The sequence below is a fragment of the Nuphar pumila genome, chromosome 2 (genome assembly GCF_984573655.1).
Source record: "Nuphar pumila chromosome 2, dmNupPumi1.hap1.1, whole genome shotgun sequence".
Taxonomy (NCBI): domain Eukaryota; kingdom Viridiplantae; phylum Streptophyta; class Magnoliopsida; order Nymphaeales; family Nymphaeaceae; genus Nuphar; species Nuphar pumila.
In genome coordinates, this window is record NC_143250.1 from 3,600,386 (window position 1) to 3,616,147 (window position 15,762).

The 15,762-nt window shown below is 38.3% G+C and overlaps 1 protein-coding gene across 3 annotated transcripts in view; it reads left to right on the plus strand.

Moving 5' to 3' along the window:
• Nucleotides 1-14,289, plus strand: part of LOC149844509 (diacylglycerol kinase 5-like) — a 79,800-nt gene extending 65,511 nt beyond the window's left edge. For all 3 annotated transcript variants that reach the window (XM_089994618.1, XM_089994619.1, XM_089994620.1), the window contains 4 exons: nt 3,638-3,712; nt 11,570-11,657; nt 11,763-11,879; nt 13,693-14,289. In XM_089994618.1, the coding sequence (XP_089850744.1) occupies nt 3,638-3,712; nt 11,570-11,657; nt 11,763-11,879; nt 13,693-14,022 (610 nt within the window). In that variant the 3' untranslated portion in view covers nt 14,023-14,289. The remainder of the gene's footprint in view (nt 1-3,637; nt 3,713-11,569; nt 11,658-11,762; nt 11,880-13,692) is intronic.
• Nucleotides 14,290-15,762: the final 1,473 nt, after the last annotated feature.

The window sequence follows — 15,762 nt, forward strand, 5'->3', positions numbered from 1 at the left end:
CACATAATAGAAACCACAAGAACGTTATTAATTTCAAAAAATATTCCAAAATCCTTTTGGGCCGAAGCGGTTCTAACCTCAACATACCTTATCAATAGAACCCCTTTATCTTCTTTGAAAAATCTTTCTCCATTTGAAAAACTTTACAATATGTCTCCCGATTATAAAAGGCTAAGAATTTTTTGATGTAAATGCTTTGTTGTAACTCACAAAAATGATAAACTTTCTCCTAGGGCTATTGAATGTATTTTCTTAGGATATGGGGAAAAACAAAAAGGTTATCAATGTTTTGACATACTCAAAAACAAACTTTATATCTCAAAAGATGTCACATTCCTAGAAGAAGAAAATGGTTTTTCGCACCAACCAAATGAAAATATTGATTATTCCTTTTTATTTGACTTGTTGCATCAAGAAAACATCATAGATGATCATATTGATCCTAGTGAACCTCTTATTGGAGATCATTTTGAACATCCAAATAATGATCAAAATTAGAAGAAAATGTTTCAAGGCAAATACAAGTCTACTCTAGAAGGAATGAAAGAAATCCTCCTTGTGCCCTTGAAAAATTCTCTCAAAGTGAGTCGATCGAAGAAACCTCTCAAAGAAGATCAAATCGTATTTCCAAAGTACCAAATAGATTTGTTTCTTATGATTCTTTTTCTCCAAACTTTCGAGCATGTCTACTTGCTCTTCACTCCTTTCATGAATCATCTCATTACAATTATGCTAAACAATATGTTCATTAGAATGAAGCTATGGAACTAGAACTTAATGCTCTTAAAAAGGCACAAACTTGGGAAATCATTGATCCTCCCAATGGCAAGAAACCCATTGGATGTAGATGGGTTTTTAAAGTAAAAACTAAGAGTGATGGTTCATTAGATAGATATAAGGCTAGGTTAGTAGCCTAAGGATATGCCCAAGAATATGGGGTAGATTATGATGAAACCTTTGCCCCAGTTGCTCGAATGACTAGTATTCGAGCTCTTATTGCTATAGCCTCTGTTAAAAAATGACCAATTTTTCAACTTGATGTCAAAAATGCCTTTTTGAATGGAAATTTAAATGAAGAAGTTTATATGGAACCTCCTCCGGGTATAAATTTAAATGGAAAAATTTTGAAATTAAAAAAGGCCTTATATGGACTTAAGCAAGCTCCTAAAGCTTGGTATGACAAGTTTAGTAATGTATTAATCAATTTAGGATTTTCTTCTTGCTATACTGACACTGCTCTTTTTATTAAGAAGGCAGGTGACTCCATTGTTATGCTTCTGCTATATGTTGATGATATGATCATCACTGAGAATGACAAAAAGGGGGTAAATGATGTAAAGTCTATGTTAAAAGAAACTTTTGATATGTCTGATCTTGGATACTTGAGATATTTTTTAGGAATTGAAGTGGCTTATTCCGCGCGAGGATACATCCTATCTCAAATGAAATTAGCTGCAGAAATTTATACCAAATCAGGAATATCTGATGAAAAGAAAGTTGAGACTCCCGAAGCTATCAATGCAAAACTGAGACTTGAAGATGGTGTTCTTCTTGAGGATCCAACCTCCTTCCGTCAATTAATTGGATCCCTCACCTATCTATCCATCACACGTCCAGATATAGCTCATGCGATTCATGCAGCAAGCCAGTTTTAGCATTCACCTACTTCGGTTCATATGGCAGCCGTAATGAGAATTGTGCGATACATCAAAAATACCATCTCCAAGGGACTCTTCTTATCCTCTTTCTCATCTCTTGAATTAACTGCTTTTACTGATGCTGACTGGGGAGGAAATCCCAATGATCGTATCTCAATTACGGGTCTTTGCATTTTTTTAGGTGAATCTCTCATTTCGTGGAGATGCAAGAAACATCAGAAGGTATCACTATCATCCACTGAAGCTGAATATCGGGCCATGACAATGACAACTATGGAAATCGTATGGCTCAGAAGTCTCCTTGGTGACATGGGCGTCCTCATTTCCACTCCCACCAAGCTTTGCTGTGATAACAAAAGTGCGATATATATTGCAAGCAATCATATTTTTCATGAGCGGACCAAGCATATCGAAATGGATTGCCATTATGTTCGAGACGAATATCTCAAAGAAACTATCACATTACCATATGTTACTTCAGAATATCAACTGGCTGACTTATTCACCAAGGCGCTCCCAACTCCACGATTTATGTTTCTTCTTAGCAAACTTTCGGTCTTCTCCCCGTAAAGTTTGAGGGGGCGTGTTAAATTATGTATATATTAATATATATATACATATACTTATATATATATACATTCGTATATATATAAGTATATATATACATATATGTATATATACATAATTTATTTTTCTTTTTCTGTACAACCAAAAACCCAATAGGGGTGTTTTGGTAATTTACCATGTATTTTTTCCTTTTTGTATTTTTTCCTTTTTCTTTCTTTTTTCTTTTTTCCTTTTCCTTTTTTTATTTCTTTTTCTTCTTTTCGTAGGACCATAGGGGGCCCCACCCATCTAGTCGTTGGGGCCCCAACGATCATATTTATGACCGTTGGAGCTCCCAACGACTAGAAGGGAGCCCCCCTTTATGGTCTCCTTTTTAGCCCTCCTCCTCTATAAATAGAGAAGGCTCTCACTTGTAATGGTATGGGGTTTTCACCCTTCTCTTTCTTTCTTCAATAATATTCAACTTATGACTTTAAGTCATTTTCTACTTTTGTGAGTTTTGTGTGTACACCTTCAGTGTTTGTGTTCTTGGCTCTTGTGGTCACTCTTAAAGAGTGTTTTTTGCTCTATTGGTGCTTCCGCCTCTTTTCATTACAGTTGGTTGCCTGATATGATCTACATATGGTATTATAGGTATTGTTTGCCAAAGGACATTTATGGATTGTGGAACTCTGCATATGAATACTTTTAATCCAAATGGAGAATTGCTCATTCGAATGACTTATTTCAGATCCAATTGGATGAATGATAATCATATGTCAGAAATATTAATCTCAAATTTTTAGGGAGATTATGTAAATTAAAAAATGGTTGATCTAAGTGCAAGATCTGACAGAAGAAAAAGAAGAAGAAATAAGGAGTGATAGAAGACTACGAAGCTTCCACTCATGCACTATAGGGATTAAATTTCTTTCTAGACTATGGCACTCTGTAGATGCATTAAAATTTCTACAATTAACCAAATACTGAAGTACACTTTCTTAACATAAATGATATAAAGGAAAATAATAATAAGGGGTCGTTGTTAACCTCTCTCATATCAGGATAAAAGTGCCAAAAAAAAAACAACTTGGATCTGCTACCCTTGTCTAACTTCATCTACAGTAGGTCCCTCCATATTCTATCTTGTTCTATCTTGGAGGGTTCACACTTCTTAGGCTCATTTATTTTATAACATCATTGGAAAGGACATTTCCATTGAAATTCTGAATTTACTTTTCTGTTAATGATTTTGTAGTAAACTTGAACTTGTAAGTTTCTGAAACTCATTGAGCAGGTTTGACAAAGAAAATGAGAAAAACAGATGATGTATCCAGGATACCAATTTATCTATGTTCTACTTCTGTTATCTGATTTCATTGTGAGATCTAGTTTACCAATGAAGGTGTCATCCCTGTGAATTATGTCTGCAGTAACATCGCTCAACTTGCAAAGGTGAAGATAATGAAAAGGCATGGGAAATGGGAGGACCTCCACATTCCACACAGGTAATTTTGATGGTTCTCTATCACTTCTCTCTTTTGAGAATCTCTCCTGGACCGAACTTTAGACATATCAGCTTTCATGTCTTATATCAATTGATGTTCACGAAGGTGATATACCTTTTCAAGGATCATATATTACTACTGCTGTCAGTATTTCTCTAATTTGGATTCATTTATTTGATATCTTTGAGAATGTAAAGAATCCTGTTCCAAAATAATTGGTATATACTTCATAATTTGGTTGATTATTAAGGCATACTAATTACTTATAATTGAACACTTTTATTCATTTCCATGTCTCTTCTTCTTCATCTTTATTCATAATGTCATTTGTAACTGGTGGGAACTAATTCAGCTCTCATGAAGATCTGAAAATTGTTAGCGCTGGCAAAACTATGTGAATTTGTTGACATACACCAAACTGTTAAGTTAATGTCCTTGGTATATATATTATATAGATATATGGTTATATCATATATATGTGTGTATTTAATATATATAATATATATAATGTGTATATACATTATATATTCTTTTATTATTGTAATAAGTAATACCTTCTAGGGGTATTTTAGTCATTTTGTCTTGTAATAAGATCTGCCCATTAGGGGCAGGACAGTCTTTTTTTTATCTAAGTCCTTTGTGTAATAGCCAAGTGCATTTTTATCCTTGGCTATTGTAGCCATTTGGAGTCCCCAACGGCTGGATTTTTAGCCATTGGGAATTCCCCAGCCGTTGGGAATTCCCCAACAGCTATATTGGAGTCCTTGGCTCTTATGTTGTGTATAAATATGGGACCACTTGTCCCTTATATTCAATGCATTTTTTATGCATTTTGACATTAATAAAATTATTATTTTTTATGTGCTCTCTTGGCCCTTAGTGGCTTTTGTGCTTAAACCCATATTTGGGATGTGTGAAGTGACTCTTGTGCATGAACCCTATTGGGTTGTATTTGTAAAAAACATCTTCGTTTCATTACATGGTATCAGAGCTTTGGTAAATTGACTCTTGAAGACAAGTTGCTCATGTGGACATGAGCTTGTGGATCATGTGATCGTGAGGCTCTTCGGGTTCCTTTGAGCATTGTACCTCTCATCTTCCTTTCCCTCTCTCTTGCTCTCTTATATCTCTCCTTCACTCTTGTGACATCACCATGGAAGAGAACTGAGAAAACATTGTTACCATTCCCGTGAGATTAAATGACTCCAACTATATGATGTGGGCATCGATTGTCAAACATCAAATTTGGAGTAAAGGTCTATAGGGTTTGGTAGATGGTTCAGAAAAAGAGCCCAAACTCAAGCTTACAAAGATCGACAATAGTAAAGAAGTGTCACTCCAAGAGGACAATATGAATAAAGTTGTTGCCGAATATGAAAAGAAATGAAAGGCATCGAGGATGTGTCATTCCAAGATTATGGCAGGACTCATTAATAGTTTTGACATAAAAAGTGTTCTACCCTAGCCAAATTTGATTTTGCAAATAATGCTTGGAAGTATATCCAAGACATGTATTCTTTAAAGGACATCGCTTATGTATATAATCTTTAACATAAAGTTATGACTATAACCCAAGGAGACATGAGCATAAGAGAATATTACAATGCTCTATCTATCATTTGGGATGAGTTAGCTCTTTTAGAGCCTAAATGGCATTGTCCCATGAACATAGAGCTTTATGAAAAAATTAATGCGGAGCATTTTTATCACTTTTTAGATGGACTTATACCTGAATTTGAGGGTACTAAGTGTTAGATTTGCAACCTGCAGATCGTTCCATGCGAGAGAGTTGCGAAACAAAGAGAGATAGAGAAAGGGAGAGAGAGGTTTGGGAAAAACCGATACCCTGCAGTGTTAGGGTCGGCTGCTGTGTATATTCCTTTATATTAACATGTGATTACAAAATTAGGGTACTAAAATACCCTCATTACAATAACTAATATTACATAATGCCATTAATGAAGAAGTGGATGTCACGGGTCTGGATCTTCAGATCCATGACCCGTAACCAGTGAAAACACTTCTTTTCACCCTCCCTCAAGTTGTGCATGATCTTGAATCATGAGCAACTTGCCTTTTAACGTCCAAAATCTGTCTTTTGTCAATCCTTTTATAAATATATCAGCCACTTGATCTGTAGTTCGAACAAATTCAGGCTCAATCTCTTTCTCTTCTATCTTTTGTCTCACAAAATGTTGTTCTATTTCAATATGTTTGGCACGACTGTGATGGATTGGATTAAAGGACATACTAATGGCACTCTGGTTGTCACACAAAAGAAGTGATCGAGATATCGATTCTCCGACTTCTGTCAGTAGATGTCTAACCCAAGTAGCCTCAGCAGTGGCGGCTGCCATTGACCTGTATTCAGCCTCTGTACTGGATCTGGCAACAGCCTTTTGTTTCTTACTACTACAAGAAACCAAATTCATCCCAACAAATACACAATAGCTGGATACTGATCTGCGTTCATCTGGATCTCCCGCCCAATCCGCATCAGAATAAATAGTGATCTCATGTGCATTTTGCCCATTTGTCTTTCGCTTATATATGAGACCATCCCCAACTGTTTCCTTCAGATATCGTAGTATCCGTTTAACTGCTTCCATATGCCCTTCACAACAAAGGGAACCATCAACCTTATTATGCGAACTTAACCGTGAAATAAAGCCGCTCGACACCAGTTTCTCAAGAGAAGCATTATTACAATGACCCAAACGACAATGCCAAATATTTGGCTTATTATACGAAGATAAACTCAAACAATCCTTAGATGAATCCAATTTGAATGGTTGACCAATGGACGATTTTGATCCAGCTCTACGAACAGGTGAAGAAGTCTCTTTGAGGATATATATATTTCCCTTTCGCTTTCCCTCAATGAGCGTCTTCTTCGTGAGTGGATCCTTGACACAGACAGAAGAAAGAGTAAATTCGACGCAAGAATGAATGTCATCAACCAATTTAGAAACGAAAATGATATTTTTGACAATATTAGGAGAATGAAAAAATTGGACAATTTTAGGGAACCATCAGAAAGAGGAATATTCACATTTCCAGTGTAAGTTATTGGATGGAGAGCTCCATCTCCAATTTTAATACTTGCATTTCCATGATAAGGGATAGGTTTCAAAATCTTACCAATATCACCGGTCACGTGAGCTGCAGCTCCAGAATCAACATACCAAGTTCTCTGATCACCCTGTTTGAAATTCAATCCTGACAAAGCTGATATTAAAAGGCTCTTGACATTGTCTTCATCCCATTGATTTCCTCCAGCTTTTCCCTTGCTCGACGACCCTGTGACATTCATTTTCCCTTTGTTTTGCGGGTTGTGCCAACAATTTGCCTTGATATGCCCTTTTTTGTTGCATAAATAGCACGTTGGAACATTTTTGAAATTGTGATTTCCTGAAAAACTACCTGACGGCATGCTAAACGTGGGAAACAATCCACGCCCCCCTTGATTATTTCTTATTTGTCCATGTCCTCCTCGAAAGTGGCCCCGTCCTCTCCCTGAATTTGTCCCTGTAAACAATACTTCTTGGTTTCCTGAATTGTTGCCTACATCTTCTCCTTTAATGGAAATTTCATATTGTAGTAATTTCGCTCGAAGGTCCTCAAAGTTAGGAAGTGAAGGAAGACACAAGAGAGATGTTACCAGCATATGATAATCTGATCCAAGTCTGTTTAGCGCTTGTTGAACTTTATCCTTATCAGAAATCACACAGCCCACCATAGCCAATTGATCTGTGATGATCTTCACCTTGTTCATATACTCTGTAACAGTCATGCTTTCTTTCTTAAGGAGTTGAAACTCCCTCTTCAAATGCATAATCCTTGCCTCTGAGATTTGAGAATAGGTCTTCGTAAGTTGTTCCCACAACTCCATTGCTGAGCACTCATCTGGAATACCTACAAGAACCTCTTGCGAAAGAGTAGAGGTAATGTAGGCTACAACTGCTTGATCTTGTTTTCTCCAAGTGGTGAATTCAAGATTTCGAACCGACCTACTAGAAGCCTCTCCCTTATCGTTCACAATTTCCTGCACAATAAATTCTGGTGGTGCGGAGATCGTTCCATCTAGGTGTCCATAGAGATCAAGACTCTTAATGAAAGGCAATATCTGCCTCTTCCAGGTCAAATAGTTGTTGTTACTCAGTTTGTTCGAGATAAGTTGACCTAGAAAACTAGATGGCAGGGTAGGAGAATCCATGAAAACTGAACCGAAAACTGAATGTATCTGACTGCTGCCAAACACTTAAGGAATGACTTTAGAACTGAAATAAATTCAGACCAGATTAAATGAAGAAGAAAAAAAATAAAGAATAAAGAATTGGTATTTTAGGTCTAGAAGGAATGACCAGAAATCAGAAATCGGGAATAAAGGGATGAATTTGGATCAGGAAAATAAAAAAAAATGATTCGCTTCAGATCTGAAGTGAACTCAGATCAAACCGTGACAGGGGAAGAAGACACAACAACTAAGAAAACAGATCTGATATCAGAATACACGTCTGGGCAGATTCGGACTTCAGATAGTCTTTGGGTCCGACTGTCTGATCCAAATCAGACGTGATGAACAAAAAAAAAAAGAATATAGGTAAAGAGGGCAGCAGTCATGCAGGGTAAAGAGAGCAGCAGTCACGCAGCCGAAGAGATCTACGATCAGATCTGACCGATAGTTGAAGAAAACAGAAGGTTCAATAAGAAATAGAAGCAGTCGATGACTAAACAAAGAGGAGGGGAGAGGATGATCGACTAAACAGAGAGGAGAGGAAAGGATGGTCGACTAAACAGAGGGCACGGTAATAGAAAAGATGGCAGATGGAAGAACCTGGAAGAATCAGCACCTGGGACGTTGATCTCGCTGGATAGTCCTGGACGAAACAACACCTGCATTGTCGATCTCGCTGGACATGCCCTTCAGAGTTGACTCACGGTGCAGAAGCCTGCTCTGATACCATGTGAGAATGGCCCTGTGAGAGAGAGAGAGAGCTGCGACAGTAAATGGGGAGACTTCGCAACCGAAGCCATGCCCTACTTCATGTATATATATATACAAAGTAGTAACTGGGTTGGACCAAATGTTTAGATCCATACCCAAACAACTGGGTTGGACCAAATGTTTAGATCCATACCCAAACATAAAGTTATATGTTACATTAAAGAACCCAACATTAACTGGAAAACCCGATCCAGTTTATAATACAATCTTAATACTTCACCCCTGTCTGTCAAGCATGCAAGGAGACAGGGACTTGTCCCCTACTTGGCGATTATGCAAACAGGCAGGGGGTGAAGCCCCTGCCTGATGCCGGGGGAGAGGAAGGGGGCTCTGCCCCTTTCAGCCAAAAAGCAAAGAGGCAAGGGCTAGGCCCCCCCCGTTAGCCACAAAGGAGGAGGCAAGGGGCTTCGCCCCTGCCTGTCGAAATTAGCGAAGGCAGGAGCGACGCCCCTGCCTACTAGAAGGAGAAGGTGCAGGGAGGGGGCTTGGCCCCTCCCCCGCCAAATTGAGGGTGCAGGGAGGGGCTCGGCCCCTCCCTTGCAAAACGAGTGCACAGGGAGGGGCTTGGCCCCATTCCTGCCAGAGGGTATGCAAGGAAGGGGCTCAACCCCTCCCTTGCATACAGGGGGTATAGGGATGGGGCTCCGCCCCTCCCCTATCGCTAGAAGGTGTAGGGGGGGGGGGGTCGCAACCCCTCCCCTGAACAACAAGTGTGCAGGGAGGGGCTCGACCCTCCCCTACCGTCAAAGGGAGCAGGGAGGGGCTCAACCCCCTCCCCTGCTGTAACAAGGAGCAGGGAGGGGCTCGACCCCCCTCCCTTGCCTATAAGGGTGCAGGGAGGGGCTCGACCCCTCCCATGCAACCAGAGGGCACCGGGAGGAGGATCGGCCCCTCCCTTACCAAACACGACACAGGGGACGGGCTCAGCCCCCTCCCTCGCTAAAAGGAGTTGCAGGGAGGGGGGCTTTGCCCCTCCTCTGCGATTTAGGGCAGCAGGGAGGCGGCTCGACCCCCTCCCTGCGCAACAAAGAGGTGAAGGAGAAAGAGAGACGAAAAGAAAAGGAGAAGAGGCGTACCTGGGGGTTGCCAGAGGAAGGGTCACCGGCGTGCGAGCGTCGCAGGAGAGGAGCTTGTCGGAGGGGGTCGCCGGCGTGAAGAAACGAGAGAGAGAGAGAGAGAGAGAGAGAGAGAGAGAGAGAGAGAGAGAGAGAGAGAGGTTTCGAGAAACCTCCCCCCTTTGCCTTGTTGTCCTTAAAGGGCGCGAGGGAGGCGGTGCCTCCATTGGGTCCGGGTCGGGTTTGGATCCGATTCAAATCCAGTTATATTTTTTTTCTCGAGTTTTACATATGAAGGACGCAACTCTATATATACAAATTATTGGAGCTCTAACTTACCTTTCTATTTCTCGGCTTGATATTGCTCATGCCATTCACTCTGCTAGTCGATTTCAACATGCTCCTACTACAGTATGTATCAGTGTTGTAATGAGGATTATTAGATATATTAGAATCTATTAGTTATGGTTTATTTTTGTCATCTTCTTCTTCGTTAGAAGTCATTGCATATTCAGACTCTAATTGAGGTGAAGATATAAACGATTGATACTAAACTACAAGTTTTTGTGTTTTTGTAGGTGATTCCTTGATTTTATGAAAATGCAAGAAACAACAAAATGTGTTTATCTTCCACAGAAGCATAATACTAAGCTATGACAACCACTACTTTTGAATTGGTGTGGTTGAGACAACTGTTAGAAGACTTAGAAGTTCACATAGCAAAACCCTCAAGATTATATTGTGACAACAAAAGCACAGTTTATATCGTGGACAATCACACATTCCATGAGCGAATCAAACACATCTAAATGAATTGTCATTATGTTAGAGAAGAATTCTTTAAAAAAACCATTACTTATTCACCAAAGCACTTCCGTAACCGAGATTTCAATTCCTCCTTGGCAAACTCTCGGTTGTGGCATCATGAGTTTGAGGGGGTCTTAAGTTAATGCCCTAAGTATATATATTATATATATATGGTTATATCATATATATGTGTATTTAATATATATGATGTATATATACATTATATATATATATATATATATTCTTTTATTATTGTAATAGGTAATAACCTCTAGGGTTATTTTAGTCATTTTATCTTGTAATAGGATCTACCCATTAGGGGCAGAACAGTCTTTTTATTTTTCTTTTATTTTTGTATAAGTCCTTTGTGTAATAGACAAGGGCATTTTTGTCCTTGGCTATTATAGCCGTTGGGAGCTCTCCAACGGCTACATTGGAGCCCTCTCTCTTATGTTGTGTATAAATATGGGAACTCTTGTCCCTTATATTCAATGCATTTTTTGTGCATTTTGACATTAATAAATTTTTTTTGTGCTCTCTTGGCCTTTAGTGTCTTTTGTGCTTAAACCCATATTTGGGTTGTGTGAAGTGACTCTTGTGCATGGACCCTGTTGGGTTGTGTTTGTGAAGAACATCTTCGTTTGATTGCACAAACTTGTGGCGACTACAGTGTACAAGCTACACGTAGAATAATCCTACATGATTTGGTCAAGTTAGAACAAATAGCTTGCTTTATAATTGAGATAATTGATCATAAATACAAATTGTTGAAATTGAAAGCAGGGAAAGTTCAAGATAATAAATATTGACTGCAACATAATAGCATAGTCGTGTTCTAAAGACAACAGAAAGTTTGACTTACAGAACTTAACATTCTTTCACTCAGGATGTGTCTCATGAACAGATTCAATGATTTACTGCATCTTCTTCATATTGATTGTCATCACTGTGTTAGTGCTTACCCTTGTTTTCATTCTCAATCTTCAGCATCAGATCCATTATATGCCTGAACTTGCCTAGCTTTTCTGGGGGGTTGAATCCATGGGGAACACCAAGTAGTAAGAAAAAAGGAGATGTGAGTGGGTATTTCTATAATTCCCATTGCATGCTTTTTTAGCTACAAAGACTTCTAGCCACTTGCTGTTTCCTAACTTTGATATGAACTGTTAACATTTGGCAGAGGGATTTGACTGCACCATTTGTTGATGATGGTCACCTAGAGGTGGTGGGATTCAAAGATGCTTGGCACGGACTTGTTTTGCTTACCCCCAAAGGACATGGGACTCGACTTGCACAGGTAAGTGGTTATTCATTTCTCGCCAGGAGATTATGGTTTTTGACCGACTCATCCTCTATTTTCATATCCATGTACAACCTCGAGATTTTTTTTTCATGTGTTGAAATTTTCACAATAAATTGAAAATCAAAGCCATAGCCACCAGGCTCACTTGTTGCAGGTCATAGATTTCCAAGGTCCAGCTATGTCAGTAAACTGGGGTAGGATCAATTGAACTAGAAACAAATAGGTACACGTGAAATGCTGGTAAAATGTGGTCATTGCCATCCCAAAGTAGAGGATGCAGTAACCATGGCCAGGCCTTCTGACCTCCCACAATTGGTCAGTAGGTTAGAATATCCACGTGAATGTCTATCTGTGGCAGTAATAGAACTGATAGAGGTCATCCAGGTCATTTTGACACGTGCCTATTTGATTTATTGCTGAAGTCCTCATGGAGATTCAAATAAAATATATGACCCAAGTTGATATTCATATGCAAAATCCAGTCAAATTAAACTCACATGGGCCAACACATAAAATTGGGACTCGGTCATGTGATCCAGTTCAAATCCAATGTGTTAACCATGAGAACTCAATCCTGCTGGATTAGGACAGAAAGTAGCCTGAAGTCTTAGATTTTCTGGCTTAAATGGCTAAACCTAGTTATGTTGGGTTGAGGGCTCAGTTATTTGGTTCACTGTAGCCCATGGTGACAAATATGGGCGATATTGCGAAAAAACACTATATGCTGGCTGACCGTTTTAAGCTTCAAAATAGCGCGATATTTTCAAAATATGTCAATATTTCCAGCAAAATGTAAATATCATATTTTTATCTAAGTATTTTACGTTTTAATGTCAGGATTTTCGAAAAAAAACAGACAGCTAGCTACTTTAAATTTGTTTAAGATGCATTCAATAGCATCATTTTGTGCAAATAAAGTCTCATTAAACACTATCATTAAATTCACTCTCTCTCTCTTTCCCTCATATTCAATACTAATAAAGTTTCATCTCAACCACCAAGAATAGGAAACCTTTTAAAAAATTCGGTTTTGGAAACTGTTCAGAGGAGAAAACAGTTTCCTAAAATCCATTTAGAAATTAAAGGCTTTGAATGTGTTGAGAGTAGAAAACGTTTTCCCAAAATAAAAGCTTTGAATGATTTTATTTAAAGGTTTGAATTTCGAACAAGACCTTGAAGTGTCTTTTTAATTTTTATTTATTTTCCCCCATATATTTTAAATTTTAATTTATTTGTTTTTAGCGGATAAGTTCCAAAAAATGCAATATAAATAAAAAAGTTGAAAATCTCATGAGAAAATCTAGGCGATAAATTGCCATTTTAAAACTATGCTCTACTCTACAAGCTTGCCATCCATGTTCACAGCTTAAATCACTCAAAGGATAATTAAGTTTCTTCAGCTCCTTCATAATCCTTTCTGTATTGCGGCCATCTCTTTGTGTGTGTGTGTGTGTGTGTGTGTGTGTGTGTGTGTGTGTGTGTGTGTGTGTGTGTGTGTTTGCCTGTGTATGTTCACTTGCGGGCATGCTACCATACAAGAATCTTTTATAGATATAGGAACTTTGATATGAAAATATTTTGTTGAAATTTTTGCCAATGTAGAGGGCTCTTGCTTTGCTGTTTCTTGTAACACATGGTCATCATTTGCTTATACTAAATCTGCCTGTTAACTAGAGTTGGATGAACCCATAATTGTTGCACCCCTGCATCATTTGGACTTGATTCTTTACTTCTTACAAAAAAAAGGTGTGATAAGTCTACCATCTCTAATGAATTTTATTTGAACTATTGTGGCAACTTGATGTAGGCACGTGGTATTCGCTTTGAATTTCACAAGGGGGCAACAGATCATACATACATGAGAATGGATGGAGAACCATGGAAGCAGCCTCTCCCTAGTGAAGATGAGACTGTTGTGGTTGAGATCTCGCATCTTGGTCAAGTCAATATGCTTGCTACCCATGATTGTATAGCCAAGAGTATCCAGGACCCTTCTTCTCCATCTCATGGTCATGAAGAGGAAGATGATGAGGACAGCATGGATTCTGATGAGGGATCTGAGGTAAAAAGGAAGTTTGGGGCAGCCGACACTTTCAGGCTCTCAATAGATGATGATGCTGCCACTCACCACAGTTAGACCTTCTGCTCATTGCTGTGGAAATTTGATTTGATACTCTTTGAAACGTGGGTTGTGATTTTGTGTCCTTTCTTACAGTGCGCATTGGTTTGTAGTTGTAATGTTTAAATTGTTTTCATTAATACTTAGAACAAACAGAAAGTGCATTATTTTATTTTGGGTCTGCTTTGTATGATGTCAATTGGTCTGTAATCTGTATGCATATCAGTTCAGCAAAAGTGTAATTATTGACCAAACTTGGTATGAACAAGAACCTAGTTTGATGCATCTGTCTTGGATGTTATGGTGACTTGATTGGCATTACATTTGATGTACCAAGGCTTGCAAATTAGCGAGTTTGAAGTAGGGATGCAAACGGGCCGATCCAAGTCTGGCATGTTATTTCCAGATATGGATCTTTTAAGTAAAATCCAAATGTACATCAGTTTGGATTCAGATCTGTTCAATCGGATTTGGATCAGCATTTTAAGTTGGATCTGGAGTTTGTCCAAATCAAAATCCAACCGGATTGCAATTTTTACATATAAATAGCTTGTTTTCGTTGTATTTTTTTTTAGATCCAGTATTACCATGTGTATTTCTGATTTGGATTCAACCTTACCTCCTTGAATCTGATTAGAATCCAGATCCATATTTGAATCTATTAACCCTACCTCCTTGGATCTGATTCGGATCGACTGTTTACAACTTGAATTTGGATTTACATCTAACAAGATCCGGCCTGAATCTGACCTATTTGCAGTGTGGAAGCTTGGCTCGTGCAAGCTCATGATTAACCCGAACTAAGTGAGCTGAGCTTGAGCTGTCATGTTTATGAAAAAGATACATTGTTTCATAGCTGGAAGCAATAGGAGAAACTCTAAACCTAGAGTTTGTGAACCAAACACTTCAATCATCAGTTGTGCATTAAACAGTAATGTAAAAAAAACTAAAGAGGTCACTTTTTATTTTTTATGCAGCTTCACTTCTGCTGACCATCCATCTTGACATTTCTCAGGCAGGTGGCCGCCATGCAGCTGTGCTACATATAATGTGAAGTCAATTCTAAAATATATTTATTACTATTTAACAAGCTTATAAGTATTGAGCCGAGCCATGAGTAACCTTATGTTCACCTTGCTGAGCGATTTTTACGTATTCAAGGAGCACAAATTGAGCCATGAGTAACTTGTCTTGTTTTCTAGCCCATGTACCCTAACTTCAAATGGCCAAGGAATCGACAGCCAAAGTTGATCTACATCGGCTCAAAGATTGTGGACTCAATGATGTGATGAGGGTCACGGACTTCTTTTTTTTTTGGATTTATTTTGACAATAATGAACTGCATTGCATTTTTTAGATCTTTTTTGTTGTTAATTAACCCATTCAAAAGGTTATTTTTTGATAATTAAACTATAACTCGTGGAGACAATTAGTTAGGTTATTTCTATTATTATGAATAAGCTATTTCTATTTATTATAATAGAAATGGGAACTCGGATGTGATCAATAAACTATTTTTATTTCTATTATTTATGTTTTAAATAAAAAACTTTTTGCTTACATTTGAACTGGATCCCACCGTTGGCATCCGCCGCAATTAGGGATGTAAATGGTTTGGGTTTTGGATATGATGTATCCAATGCCATATCCGACTAATTGGATGTGGGATTCAAATTTGGTTGGAGAAAAGCTCACACCAGATCCACTTTTTTACATGTAAATGGATTCAGATATCTATCAAATTTGGATATTTGTCGG